This window comes from Dendropsophus ebraccatus, chromosome 5 (assembly GCF_027789765.1).
Source record: "Dendropsophus ebraccatus isolate aDenEbr1 chromosome 5, aDenEbr1.pat, whole genome shotgun sequence".
Taxonomy (NCBI): Eukaryota; Metazoa; Chordata; class Amphibia; order Anura; family Hylidae; genus Dendropsophus; species Dendropsophus ebraccatus.
In genome coordinates, this window is record NC_091458.1 from 159973996 (window position 1) to 159989572 (window position 15577).

A 15577-nucleotide genomic window follows, 5' to 3' on the forward strand; every position below is an offset into this window, starting at 1 on the left:
GCTCTCTTCACAGCAGAGTATACCTAGCTGCTTCTGCATGTTAGGCCACGTTCACACACCCGTAGTGCTGACCGCGGACCGCACTACGTTCACACTCCATTACCCTAGTGATCCGTGCCGCAAGAAAGTGGTCCGCATTACAACATGTCCGGTTTTTTTTTTGTGTGGCACGGATCGCGGCCCCGTATACAAAGGAGAATTCAAGTGAAACTGAAACTTTTCCTGCAGGCAGAAAGGAATATAATATACAAGTGCTACTTACCTGTTCCCGTGCCTCTGTAGCGCTGCCTTACTGCTCCCGGATCAGCTTCTCCAGCGATGTCACAAGTCGGCTGATGGATTGCGCTCTCAGCCAGTCAGTGACTAGGGCGGGACACTGCTGCAGTAACTGATGGGTTGAGCAGGCAGTCTGTCAGCTGTATCGAGTCGTGACGACATGGGGGGGGGGGGGGGTTTGAGTTCCGGCGGGGTCTGGGAGGAAACTGTGATGCAACACTTCAGGGGTATGGCGGCGAGAGTAAGTAATGATTTTTTAATTTTACCAGATTTAGGGTACGTTCACATGTTTCCAGTGGGGATGGTGTCCTGCGGAGTGGGTCTCTCAGTTCCCCCCCATCATGATGGTACACTAATAGTACGAGACAGACCTCCCGACATCCTAATTAATCATAATGCAGGGAGCTCGGAGACCCACTCTGCAGGACACCGTCCGCACTACAAACAGTCTGTGGAGAGCATGTGAACGCACCCTAAATCGGGCAAAACTGAAACTTACCAGCAGGCAGGGGCAAACAATCATTACCCCTCGCCGCCTTGCCCCTGAAGCGCTCTATCACAGGCCCCCAGAACGTTCAAATTGGTGACTCAGCCGGGCTGTGGCACTGCTGCTGCTGTGGGGGCCGGGCTGTGGCACTGCTGCTGCTGTGGGGGCCGGGCTGTGGCACTGCTGCTGCTGCGGGGGCCGGGCTGTGGCACTGCTGCTGCTGCGGGGGCCGGGCTGTGGCACTGCTGCTGCTGCGGGGGCCGGGCTGTGGCACTGCTGCTGCTGCGGGGGCCGGGCTGTGGCACTGCTGCTGCTGCGGGGGCCGGGCTGTGGCAGTGCTGCTGCTGCGGGGGCCGGGCTGTGGCAGTGCTGCTGCTGCGGGGGCCGGGCTGTGGCAGTGCTGCTGCTGCGGGGGCCGGGCTGTGGCAGTGCTGCTGCTGCGGGGGCCGGGCTGTGGCACTGCTGCTGCTGCGGGGGCCGGGCTGTGGCACTGCTGCTGCTGCGGGGGCCGGGCTGTGGCACTGCTGCTGCTGCGGGGGCCGGGCTGTGGCACTGCTGCTGCTGCGGGGGCCGGGCTGTGGCACTGCTGCTGCTGCGGGGGCCGGGCTGTGGCACTGCTGCTGCTGCTGTGGGGGCCGGGTATGTGACGTACCTGGTTTCCTGATAAAGACGACAGCTAGCGGCGATGAACGGGACCCCGAGCGCCACAACGGAGGCATGAGGTCACTTTTTTTTTCTCACTCACCCCCGCCTGCCGTGTTTTTTTTTTTTTTTTACCATTGTCGGGACTTCCTCAGTTTCAGGAATATTTCATCAGGGGCGTCTGTGTTACCACTGTGAGATGTGACCAGGCAGGATAGCACAGTGTATCTAATGTCACTAAACTAAAAAGTATCTTTCCGGTATATGTCCAATAGTTTTCCCTGAATATAAAGGTGACTTACGTGGGCTCAAATAAATATATATTAATAAAGTGTCGGGAATAATTCAGCTTTGGTAGCAGACGGCTGGAGCCTGTGGTGACCTCACTATTGGGCAGGCTGGGCTCCGTGCTGCAGGGGACTGCCGCTCTGGGTTCTTGCCGGGACATGCCCATAGAGTTTTCATAACAGGTTTCCTGATGTCATCCGCTGTCCGCCCAGGTGTGTTCTGTCCCATATGACACAGCTGTCACTATTACTGCCTGGCTGTCACTAGGCGTCATGCTGTCATCCATTTATTAGGTCAAACCACTGAAATCATCTCTTGTTCTTATGAATATATAATGTATCATCTGATCGGCATTTACTGCAATGGCAAACATAGATTTTCCTTCACTGTTTTGAATTTGTGATTATTATTATTTTTTTTTTTAAAGCAATCAAAGTCCCCAAAGCAGAACAATACTGATGAAAAATCACAAAGCATAAAGTGAGATATAGTTATCTACAGGGCATCCTACCTACAGGGGCAAACTGCATAGAGGTGGCTTTCTCTACAGGGGGCCCCATCATACTGTCAGCTACTGCCAATACCAGCACTGTAATTTCCATAGAAAATAGAGATATATATGTATTGCGCATTGCGTCTTATTATTTGGTAGGGGTGCTCCAAGGTAGGAAAGGTTGGGGTAACACTGGCCTAGGTTCACACTGTGTTTCAGGGTTCATTTACTTTTTTTACTGATATAAACATAAGAACGGCTTATTACGCTTTTAGACACTCACACAAAAAATTATACCAACTATTACCTAAAAGACATACAAATTTATGGTCTATTTCCTTGTTCCCTACGTCCGGGAAAGCCTTGTAGTTGACTCTATCTTTGCGGCACTGTAATGACACAGCTGTGCTGCTTCCCACTCTGAAGGTTCCTTGTTATATGGAACTTGGGAATACAATTCATATAAATTACTCAATGTGTACGGGTTTAGACACTTAGTCGCACGATAATCGTTCCGTGTAAACGCAGCATTAATGTACCTTATAATACAGTGTGGACTCTATAGGTCTACTCTTGGTATCATTCTACCTGGAAGTTCAAGGCACTCTGACAGACAGTACTGGTTTGGAATCCCAGAAGAAATAATGGATAATGGGGAGGAAGACAGAGCGGAGGAGAAGCCCTGCAGGTAATGTATGCTGCAAGGCCATCGGTAACGATGTCCCTGCAGCCCTCGCTAAACGATCATCGGGCCGTGGAATAGGCCCAGTAAACGAGCGGCAGATCGGCGCTCGTTTACATCGTTGATCGGACCCTGCTCGGCCCGTGGAATAGGGCCCTAACTCAGTGTACCCGGTTTTAAAACTCATCCATTTTCACCCCTTTTTCACACTTGTGGATCCCCCAACATTTACAAGTCTATGTAACCCATCCTATAGACACTTCCCGATTGGTTCCCAAGTTATAAATTATCCAGCAGACAAGTAAGATAAACTTTAGACTGAGATAAGAAGCGAGACAACAATGGAGACCTTGGAGTATGTCTAGGAGCAATGGTGTGCTTACACAGACAGAAATGGACAAATCTCAGTGTTTCCTTCATGACCTGTTCTCGGTTTATAGTCTGGTCCTGGCAGATAAATCTGTCTGTGTTAACACACCCTAAGAAAGCAGAGGAAGAACAGTTAAGGCCCTATTACACGGAACAATTATCAGCGGTATACGGCCAATAATAGTCCTGTGTAATAGAAGGCAACGATCAACCAACATGAACAATGTCGGCTGATCGTTGCTTTTGTTTGTCTTTCAAGATGTTGAAAAAGGAAAAATATAGCAGCGATCTGCTGCCGTATCTCTGTGGAATAGGAGGCAGCAGACCGCCACTATCTTCTATGGGCTGCCTGGACGATCTAGCGATTACGCCCTCGCAGCCTGGTAGTTAACGCACCAGGGCGTAAATTTACGCCCGATGTTTACCTGATCGCTGTGTGTTCACACACAGCGGTCGGGGAAGATGGCCTGCTATAATGTATAGCAGGCCATCTCTGCTCGTCTGCACGGTGGGTGATTAACCCTCAGGTAGCTGAGGGGTGCAGAACAGGTGTGTGTGGTGCAGGTGTACTATACTCACCTGATCCTGGCCTCCGGAACGAAGATTCGCGGTCCCGCGCGTCCTCTTCTCCTAGTTGCCGCCACTTCCAGGTTCGTTCGGTCTTCGTCGGGAATCTTCGGCTCTTTGGGCTTTTCCGTCGCCCCCATCTTCGGCCCTCTCCGCCAGCTCCATTCTACTGCCCCCTAGCGGCTGATCATTGTATATTATACACTGATCATTTGCTTTGGGGTAAAAATTATTTTTTTTTTTATTCGCCCTAACGCAAGTGCGCCGCTGATCAGCAACTCCTCCTTTTTGGCTTAGGGGCGTTTTCCCCCCCTATATCCTACCGCCACTGTCTGCTGATAAATGCCGCACATAAGTGCGGCATTTATCAGCAGCTTCTTTTTTTGCGTAGGGATATTTTTTTTTACTGTAAAAAAAAAAAAACGTAAAAAAAAACACTACATTACGCCACACTACACAAAATAAAGTTTTACACTACACCAGAACACATTTACATAGCCCATATACTAGTCCTGGTATAAAGATGGCCCACAGGGTGTTTTCGGCGTCGGACGCATACGTTATTACGCTGAAACAGCCAGTGAGGATGAATGGGGGGGATCCTTCTTTCCTCCTTTCATCCTCATCCTCATCATCATCCAGTGACGTGTCTGGGGGTAGCGTAGCGTACGCTGCCCACCAGACACGTCTTTTCCGCCAGTACCGTCCCAATAAGAGATGACGGTATGGCGTGAAATTCTCCAAACTCTGTGAGTGTACCCGTGCATAGAATGGAGTCTATGACACGGATGGAGACGCGCGCCTGCATCAGTCCGCCGGTGGGTGCCAGCTGCGGAATGCGTGAAGGGATATCTGTCGCGATTCCGCAGTGTGCACGTACCCTTAGAGTGTATGAAGGAAGGGACACCCGAATCCTGCATACCCCCCCCCCCCCTCCCATCCTCTGAGTTAGTGGGAAGATCGTTCGGGAACTGATCTTCCCACTGCTGGATAATGGTCACCACCCGTACGGGGATAACTTTTATACCAGCGCCCCCTCTTCCAGTCCCTCGCTGCCCGAGCTACTGTAGCTTGCGGCACGATCCGAATATATCAGAAGCAGTAATAGAGCCCTAATATTTAGCAGCCATGGAGCGGACCCAGCGCTTGTGGATATGAAGGACCCCGTATCGCACCAGGACAACATTTTCCAGGTGACGTCCCCCACACTGGAGAAAGGGAGACCCCAGAAGAAGTGCAGAGTGTGGGGTAACAGGGGGATCAGGAAGGACGCCATTTTCCAGTGTGACACCTGTCCTGACCCCCCCCCCCCCCCCCCCCCCCCCCCCCCCGGCCTCTGCATACTGGATCGCTTCAAGGCGCACCACACGTCATTTGAGTTCTACATTATCTAAATTCCGTCCCTTATTCCTATTTCAGGGGTCACGTTGATCCAGGGATTATTCTGATCGCCATTATGGAGTCGGGAAGGAATTTTTCCCTGTGATGAGGCTACTGTCGTCTGCCTCAAGGGTTTTTTGCCTTCCTCTGGATCAACACAGGTTAAATTTGATTGACACTTGTTCTTTTTAACCTTATAAACTAATAATTGGCCTAATACCCCCAAATAAATTAGAATTGTCCCTTTTCCCCAGCTAAGTAGGTATGGCCGCCATTCCCATTAGAGGATGCCATGATGCAATTACAAAGCCTCTGTGCGGCCAGGACAGTAGAAACCCCCCACAAGTGACCCCATTCTGGAACCTACACCCCATAAGGAATCTAACAAGGGGGGCAGCAGGGATATAGCCCCCTGGTGACGGCCACATTTGGGACGTGAAAATGAAAAAAATTATATTTTTTTATTTTCCTGGCACATGTTCAACAAATTTGCCCATCACTAGTGGGGTCCATATGCTCACTGCACCCCTTGTTAGATTCCTTATGCGGTGTAGTTTCCATAATGGGGTCACTTGTGGGGGGTTTCTACTGTTCTGGCAGCACAGGAGCTTTGTAATTGCGACATGGCCTCCATCCTCCATTCCAGCCTCTAAATGGCGCTCTGTCCCTTTGGTGGCGTGCCCTGTGCCCATATGGCACATTGTTCACATGTGGGGTATTTTCGTACTCAGGGAAAATTACCCTACACGTTTTGTGCTCATTTTTTTTTTTAACCTCTTGTGGAAAAGGGAAAAATCAAGGCTAGACGAACATTTAGAGTAAAAAATGCTTAATATTTACACTAAATCATTGATCTTGTCTTGATTTTTTTCATTTTCACAAGGGGTTAAAAGATAAAAAAAAACACAATGTGTAGAGCAATTTCCCCTGAGTACGGAAATACCCGACATGTGGACATAAAGCGCCATGCGGGTGCAGGGTAAGCCTCCGAAGGGAAGGAGCGATATTTGATTTTTGGAGGCTGGATTTGGAATGGAATGGATTTCGAGGGCCATGTTGCATTTAAAAGGCCCCTGTGTTGCCAAGACCATTGAAACCCCCCACAAGTGACCCCATTATGGAAACTACACCCCTCAGGGAATGTAACAAGGGGGGCAGTGAGCATATGGACCCCACTGGTGACGGGCACAAATGTGGAACAATGTGGCGTGAAAATGAAATATTACATTTTTTACACTATAATGTTGGTTTAGCCTTAAATTTTTCATTTACACAAGGGGTTAAAAGAGAAAAAAAACACACAATGTGTAGAGCAATTTCCCCCGAGTCCGTAAATACCCCACATGTGGACATAAAGCGCCATGTGGGCGCAGGGCAAGCCTCCGAAGGGAAGGAGCGCCATTTGGATTTTGGAGGCTGGATTCGGCCAGAATGGATGATGAACGCCAAGTCGCATTTACAGAGCCCTCGTGCTGCCAAAACAATGGAAACCCCCCACAAGTGACCCCATTCTGGAAACTACACCCCTCAAGGAATCTAACAAGGGGGGCAATGAGGATATGGACCCCTTGATGACGGCCACATTTGTGATTTGAAAGTGAAAAAAATGAAAAATTTCCCTTTCACGTAACATTGTTCCACATTTGTGCCCGTCACCAGTGGGGTCCATATGCTCACTGCACCCCTTGTTAGAGTCCTTGAGGGGTGTAGTTTCCAGAATGGGGTCACTTGTGGGGGGTTTCCAGTGTCTTGGCAGCACGAGGGCTCTGTAAATGCGACTTGGCGTTCATCATCCATTCTGGCCGAATCCAGCCTCCAAAATCCAAATGGCGCTCCTTCCCTTCGGAGGCTCGTCCTGTTCCCACATGGCGCTTTATGTCCACATGTGGGGTATTTCTGTACTCTGGAGAAACTGCGCTACACGCTTTGTGTTTTTTTTTTTTTTTCCTTTTATCCCTTTGTGAAAATGAAAAAATGAAGGCTAGAACAACGTTTTAGTGTAAAAAAATTAATTTTTCTTTTTTCACGCCATATTATTCTGAAAATCTGTGAAGCACCTGTGGGGTCCAGATGCTCACCGCACCCCTTGTTACATTCCTTGAGGGGTGCAGTTTTCTAAATGGTGTCCCTTTAGGGGTGTTTTTTAGGTTTTGACACCCCAGAGCCTCTGCCAACCTGAAGTGGTACAGTCAGAAATGACCAAATATAACGGAGGCTTTGAAATTCACTAGGCGCTCCCTTATATCTGAGGCTTGTGGTTGCGTCAAATAGCGCAATAGAGCCACATATGGGGTATTTCTATAAACTGCAGAAACGGGGCAATAATTATTGGGGTGCATTTCTCTGGTAATAAGTTTATAAATATGAAAAATATTGGATTACAATAAAATCTCTGCACAGAAAATTAAAATTTTCAAATTTCTTACACACTTGGCTTTTATTTCTGTGACTCCCCTAAAGGGTTAAAACACTTTCTGGATATGCTTTTGCAGAGTTTGGGGGGTGCAGTTTCTGAAATGGGGTGCTTTGTGGGGCTTTCTAACATACAGGCCCCTCAAATACACTTTAAACCTGAACAGGTCCCTAATATCATCTGATTTTGAAATTTTACTGAAAATTTGGAAATTTGCTGCTTATGTTTTAAGCTTTCTATTGTCTAAAAAAAATGAAATATAGTTTAATAAATGCCGCCAACATAAAGTAGACATGTTGCTAATGCTATTTAATATATAATTTTATGTGGCATAACCACTTTCTGTATAAGCAAAAAAGTTTAAAAGTTGAAAAAATGCATTTTATCACAATTTTTCACGTTATTTGGGTATTTTTCATAAATATTCGTTATAAATATCGACTCCCATCAGCCGCTGAGCCGCGATTGGCCGAGCACAGTTATGCTAAGCCAATCGCGGCTGAGCAGCTGATGACGCGGCCGGCACTCGGGAAGATCGAAGGTGTTAGGGCCGGCCGGCCGAAGATGACGTTTGGCACAAGATGGCGGACGCGTGTCGGCACGGATCAGGTATGTATAAAGCACTACACTTCCGGGTACACGGGTGGTGGGACACGGGGAAGGGTGCCATTCACAGACATAACATACATTACAAAGTTGTATAACTTTGTAATGTGTGTTATTCTGTGAATAATTTTTTACCGCCGCACTACCCCTTTAATTACATAATTCCCCTGATCTGGAGACTAGTGGTGCTGTCTCTGGAAGCAAGCAGCCATGCTTTTCTAAGCTTGGATAACCCCTTTAGGCAAGAACCCCTGACATACTAAAGATTGTGTTTTGGATCTACCTTTGGGTAACACATACGTATCGCGGCGCTGGGTTTCATTAAATCCACTGAAGATTTGCTAACCATTGATATGAATGGGCAGTAACTCTCAGCCAACCTGCCAGCTTTAGACTGTTTGGGTCGGTTGCGGAGCGCACCGCTGCTTACAGTATAAGAGCCCGGACTTTGGTTACGATGTTGGGAGTCCCTGCTCTAAATGGCTTCTGCTCCTGAGTGGGTCTGTTGCTATACAGCCATGTATACTTCACCCTTTCCGTAAGACAGAACGGCTTGATCCTCTATGAAATCCCAAGCGCAGGCATGCATCAGACGACTAACGAAAATTTGCTCGTGTGTTGTTGATCGCATCTTTTGAGCCGACCATAAAACTATTGCTAATAGTTTGGTGCATGTGCACATTGTTCGTTATTACAATTGTGTGCTAGAGTGTCTAAACGATCATAACTAATGACTGTTCTGTGTATTATGGTGACAGGTTTCAGGTCATTCGCAGAAACCGTAGTTGACAGTTGTTTGTTAATCCGAGGAAATGAACAATCACTTTGCTTACGTCTGCTATCTTATTGCTGCGTTTACAGTATATCATAAGCCCCAGTAGAGTTGTGTTCGCACAGCTCACAGAACGCAGAGGATGAAGGTAATTTTCTTACCTTTACCCTTGGCGCCATTTTCAGGAAATCTTTATTTTATTCAATATGCAAATGAGGCGGCTTGGTGCACTGGGGGCGGGACTACAGCCCTGGGGGTGACAATCTGGCCTCTCCCACTGACTGACTATAAAGGAGGCACTCCGACGATCGTCACTGCATAAGAGGGTGGGCTGGATCAGTGCGCCAAATGCTTCATTTTGCATATTGAATAAAGTTATTTCCTAAAATTCGTGCTGAGGATTAAGGTAAGACTCCTCTTTCCCCCTTAGCGTCTCCTGCCCAACTGGAAAATAACTGCAGATTAGAGGTTTCTCAAATTTTTATTTTTCAAATCAACTGGTGTCAAAGATTTGTAAATTTGTAAACTTTTTAAAAATATCCACCTTTTCCAGTACTTATCAGCTGCTGTATGTCCTGTAGGAAGTGGTGTATTCTCTCCAGTCCTACACCGTGCTCTCTGCTGCCGTCTCTGTCCATGTCAGGAACTGTCCAGAGTAGGAGAGGTTTTCTATGGGGATTTGCTGCTGCTCTGGACAGTTCCTGACATGGACAGAGGTGGCAGCAGAGAGCACTGTGTCAGACTGGAGAGAATACACCACTTCCTGCAGGACATACAGCAGCTGGAGGACTGGAGATAAGAGGGTAAGAGTGCAATACTCCCTGTTTTCTCCCATATCACAGACTCTCTCACATTATTGAGGTCTTTTGTACACAGCCATTTACCCAGCATTATTTGCATTGTCACTTGGAGTAAAATCCTATTTAGTAATCGGTGACTCTTCTTTCTTCTTTAGCTGAATGGCCAAAAACTATGACTGGTCTCCCCAGCACCTCAGGGACTACTGCCAGTGTCCTCATTATCCGTGGTAATAAGATGTACGTGGCTCACGTGGGGGATTCCGGCGTCGTATTTGGCCTGCAGAACAACTCTAAGGAGACGTTGAAGTCCGTAGAAGTAACTCAAGATCACAAACCGGAGCTGCCCAGAGAAAGGGAGAGAATCGAACGTCTTGGCGGCAGGTAATCGCTGTATTTTATTTTCGTTGTCATTGCTAAAGGAGTAGTTCAGCAAAATTTCTTTCCTTTTGAAATTTTGAGGTCAGAAAGTGCCAGAAATTTGTAATTTACTTCTACAAAAAAAAAAATCTCCAGTCTTCCAGTATTTATCAGCTGCTGTATGTACTGCAAGAAGTGGTATATTCTCTCCAGTGTGACACAGTGCTCTCTGCTGCCACCTCTGTCCAGAGCAGCAGCAAATCCCCATAGAAAACCTCTCCTGCTCTGGACAGCCACCTGGGTCTGTCTACCGATGAAATTAAGTGAAAGTAATGTGAAAGGAATAAGGCCACACTCCCTGCCGCAGACCACACAACCGTATGTGTATCTGTAGTGCTTCACGGAGCACTACGTTCACACATCATTACCCCAGCGATCTGTGACGCAAAAAAAACTGTCCGCATTACAACATGTTTTTTTTTTTTTTTTGTTTTGCGGCACGGATCGCAGCCCCATGTACACATATGGACGTGTGAACGAGGCCATAGGATAACATTGGTTTCATGTTCTGTCCACAATTGCGTGCCAGCAATTGCGGACAGAACAACGGATGTGTTAGCCCTAACACAACACAAACTGACTACATCTCATTGGTTTGATTTAAAATTTAGTGTGTAATATTTACAGTGTTTCTGCATTTTGATAAATTTTCGTTTTCGTTTCAACAAGTGTTCGGCCTCAATCACAGGCATTAAATTTATATAGAGTTGTTTTCTTCATGACTTCAAAAAAAAAAAAAGTGGGGATCTGCAAAAATACTGTCTTGTGAATGACGCCGTACTTTGTGTAATGAAAATGATTAAGCGCAACTGCGTGAAACGCGTAGGTCCGCTATGTGACATCTATTTTTAATGCATTTATTAAAAGTTAAGTTTTAGTTTATCGTCAGGAGTGCCGGAATCCACTACCTTCTTTCTCCACCCACGTCTTGTAATGAAAAGTTAGTTTGTCCTGGTCATGTGATGCTCAGCTTGTGGGTTGGCTAATGTGGCCCTATACTGTCAGGAACTGTTCACATTCACTAATTCCTTAAAAGCCGGATGATTTTATCAGCAGTGATTCTGTCAATGATTTGTAGACAAGTCTGTACATGCTCCAGGGTCCTTTAGTCAGTGACTCAGAGTGAGTGTTCTGCTAATGTCTGGAGAATGGACATCGCATATATGATTGTTCGTCTGGTTTCATGTTGTGTAACTCTGAATAAGAAAGCAATTTAGAGAAAAATGGTCACTATAAACTGCTTTATATTCTCCATAATAAAAGGATATATAGATTAATTGCAAGTATTCTTTATGTTTAAAATAAACTGATGATAAAATATTCTATTCCATTGGAAGCTGTCATGGGTTTCAGAATAACATTAACTTGTATGTGTATTTTATTTTCTGCAGTGTAATTAATAAATCTGGCGTAAACCGAGTGGTGTGGAAAAGACCGCGTTTGACCCACAATGGTCCTGTGAGGAGAAGTACAGTAATAGATCAGATTCCTTTCCTCGCGGTTGCCCGGGCACTTGGTAAGTCTTCAATCTGTATTGCTCTTGTGGTGTTTTGGTGTAATCAAGGTCCCGGGCTGTACAGGATACGGTTACATTTAAAATATCAGCATTGTATTTTTTGCCATAGTGGTTCGGCTGCAGAGTGGTGCGAGCGGAGGCGAACAAGCCCCCCCATAGATACTGTGGGACACTAAGGTAGGCGGGATTCTGCAGCCGAGAGCTCCAACACGGAATTCTGCTGATTTTTACCCAGTGTGAACATACCCTTAAAGGACAAGTGCCATGAAAACCTTTTTCCCAGTAATTGAAGCTCATTACAAAGTTATATAACTCTGTAATGTGCTTCAATCACCTATCTGCCTCCCTTCCCTGTCTTTTCTCCGCTCAATCCCCCAGCAGGAAGTGTGATGGTGCGTTTACACGTAAAGATTATCGTGCAAATTTGCGCAATAATGATCGAATTCGAACGATAATCGTACGTGTAAATGCAGCGAACGATCAAACGAAGAACGAGAAATCGTTCATTTTGATCTTTCAACATGTTCTCAAATCGTCGTTCGTCGTTCACAAAAAATTCGCAGATCGTTCCGTGTAAACAGTCGTTCGTCGATTTAACCAATGTGTTAGATAGGCTTAAGGGATCGCAAAACTATTTTCCGTACGATATAATGTAACTTCTAAACGCTGATAGTTATCTGTAATCGTACGATCGGCCCAATTATCGTTTCGCGTAAACTCAGCATGAGAAACTCACACAGACCTAATTACTGTCGTCACCAAGCTCTTCTCTCAGCTTCTTCTTGTGAGGATGAGTCTTCAGGAGGAGGGCTGCTCTAGCTCCTGTTAAACCAGCCTCCCCCTTCCCTAACTTGTCAGGTGACTCAGCTTGCTCAGCTCCGATTGGCTGAACAACTGCAAGCCATCTGAGTCCATGTCACTTGCTTATCTTCCCTAGTGACATGATTCCTTCACTCACTCGGCAGCAGGAGAGAGTATGAGGGGAGGGGGGAGGCTGCCTATGTGCTGGGAGTCAGTCGGAGAGAAGATAAGCAAGTGACTTGACTCAGATGGCTTGCAGTTGTTCAGCCAATCAGAGCTGAGCAAGCTAAGTCACCTGACAAGGCAGGGGAGGGGGAGGCTGGTGTAACAGGAGCTAGAGCAGCCCTCCTGCTGATGACTCATGGTCACAAGAAGAAGCCTAGAGAAGAGCTTGGTGATGACTGTAATTGGGTATCTGAGTTTCTTACACTTCCTGGTGGGGGGTGGAGGGGGGGAAAAGACAGGGAAGGGAGGCAGATAGGTGATTGAAGCATATTACAGAGTTATATAACTGTAATGTGCTTCAATTACTGAGAAAAAGTTTTTCATGGCACTTGTCCTTTAAAGACTGATGTCCATGCCCTGAGACATTGTAACAGAATATATATATATATATTTTTTTTATATGTGCCTAAAGTTTCTTCTGAGACATTCTGAGACTGCTTATAATTGACCCCTGGGGGGAGTAGGAAAAAAGCATACAAAAATAAATTGAAATTTTTATCTCTTCCCAACCTTTTTTTTTCTTCAAAGAAGTCATCCCACCAGATGTAAAAAAAAGAGAGGCAGGGGGTGCAGGAAAGTAAACAACCTAAACTCACCTGATCCTGTGCCCCTGTTGCACTGGAAGTAGTTTTTGGCTGAAACCAGCTACAGTGTCACGGCCCGGCTAATGGTGCGTTTACACGTAACGATTATCGTGCGAATTTGCGCGATAACTATCGAATTCGAAAGATAATCGTACGTGTAAACTCAGCGAACGATCAAACTACGAACGAAACATAGTTCGTTTTGATTTTTCAACATGTCATCAAATCGTCGTTCCGTGTAAACAGTCGTCGCGCGATAGTCTGGCCGCCCGGCCCCCCGCTCATTCGCAGCCCGCACTCCGCTCGACACCCCGCCGGCCCGCGGTCATACGTTACCTGCTCCGCGCAGCAGGTCTTCAGACATCCCCGACTCCGCTCTTCAGTGCACTGATTGGCTGAAGAGCAGAGCCGGGAATTTCAATCAGTGCACTGAAGAGCGGAGTCGGGGATGTCTGAAGACCTGCTGCGCGGAGCAGGTAACGTATGACCATGGGCCGGTGGGGGCGATCGGAGCGGCGGCGGCTTGGGGGGGGGGGCGGCGGCGACCAGAGCGGCGGGGGTTGCAATCGAGCCGGCGCAGGGGGCTGTGAATGAGCGGGGGGCCGGGCTGTGAGCCGGCGGGCCGGGCTGCGGGCGCGCGATCGCTAAACTATTTTTCCGTACGATATATCGTACCGTCTAAACGCTGATCGTTATGAAAATTGTTACTCTGACATCGTTAATCGTACAATCGGGCCAATTATCGTTTCGTGTAAACGCACCATAAGTCATTGCCTTCTCAGCCAATCAGTGACTGGAGCAATGTGTCCCACCCCAGTCACTGATTGGCTGAGCGGGCAATCAGAGAGCTGCAGGCGGCTGTCAGCTGGACCGGGAATGGCTCTACGGGACACGAGGATAGGTAAGTCTTAGTTTATAATTTTCCCGCACCCAGCTGTCATTCAGAAGTTCTTAGCGACCAGTCACCCTTTCCGTCCTAATGGGTATGCGCACACGATGGAATTTGGGCAGAAATCTCAAGTGGAGTCCGTACAGCAGTCTTCAATTAAAGTTCTACCTGTACCAGAGACTCAATAGTCTGAAGCTCAATCCACTGTCTGCCCTAAGAATTGACATGTCCGCTCCTTGTCACTCCTCCTGGGATGCCGGGAAAAGCTGTAACCAATCCTGGGGAACGTCTCCCAGTTTCCCAGGATTGGCTCCAGCTTTTTTCCAGCACCCGGGAGCAGAACAGCACTGAAAGGCAGACAGCTTGATGAGCGCTAATCATACAAAGAACCTCATTCGTTTAGATCAACGATTAGCTCATCTCTAGCTCTTACCCATGAAGTTAAACCAGATGCGGTCAATATTTTATTAAATGTATTTTTAATCTTTATTTTTCAGGGGATCTATGGAGTTATGATTTCTACAGTGGAGAATTTGTTGTATCTCCAGAGCCGGACACAAGCGTCCACACGATTGATCCACAGACGCTCAAGTATATAATAATTGGCAGTGATGGACTTTGGAACATGGTATCGGCCCAGGATGCGGTTTCTTTGTGTCAGGAGCAAGAGAAGCCATATATTAATGTGAGCAATGAGTTATATTCAGCTGTATAATTCAGATAAACTAGTAGTAAATGGTATTGGTTGATTTGCTGGCAGATTCTCTTGAAGGATTGCCTAAACCCTCACTAATTGGTTGACTGGCTGACAACTATCTTTCCCGACCAAACTTTCCTGTGTTCTTTATCTAGCGGTGGCTTATCTCTCCAAGAACAAAGAATATGACTGCAGGGAGAGCCCTATACACTTTATACCATGACATACTGTATAACATAAACCGCATAAGTATAAAGTGTATGGCTCCCTTATCTTATGGTTATCTACACCAATTTAGGCCAGTTGCTTTGAAGCTGACTTGTTGTATAGTATATGTAATCCATTAATGTTTTGATTTCAGGGAGAGTGTGGACAGACTTTGGCAAAAATGCTTGTGACTCGTGCACTCTCTCAATGGAGACAGCGAATGCTACGAGCGGACAACACCAGCGCCATTGTGATTTGTCTCTCCCCTCAGTCAGAAAAGCAGCAATGTTGTGCAAACGAAGAACTACTCATTAACTTATCAGACAGTACACACTACAACAGCCAGGACACGCACCTCATGTCCACATCGCCATGTTCCACTCCGCCACTCAAGGTAAACACATAAGATTTTCAGCGCTCTTCCATTACAGAATTGATCCACTTGAAAGAAAACAACTTTCCTGCT

The 15577-nt window shown here is 46.8% G+C and overlaps 1 protein-coding gene across 1 annotated transcript in view; it reads left to right on the forward strand.

Moving 5' to 3' along the window:
- PPM1D (protein phosphatase, Mg2+/Mn2+ dependent 1D) overlaps positions 1 to 15577 on the forward strand; it is a 28364-nt gene that overhangs the window by 7571 nt on the left and 5216 nt on the right. The window contains exons 2-5 of the mRNA XM_069971779.1: positions 9931 to 10156; positions 11584 to 11708; positions 14705 to 14892; positions 15266 to 15505. Coding sequence (XP_069827880.1) covers positions 9931 to 10156; positions 11584 to 11708; positions 14705 to 14892; positions 15266 to 15505 — 779 coding nt within the window. The remainder of the gene's footprint in view (positions 1 to 9930; positions 10157 to 11583; positions 11709 to 14704; positions 14893 to 15265; positions 15506 to 15577) is intronic.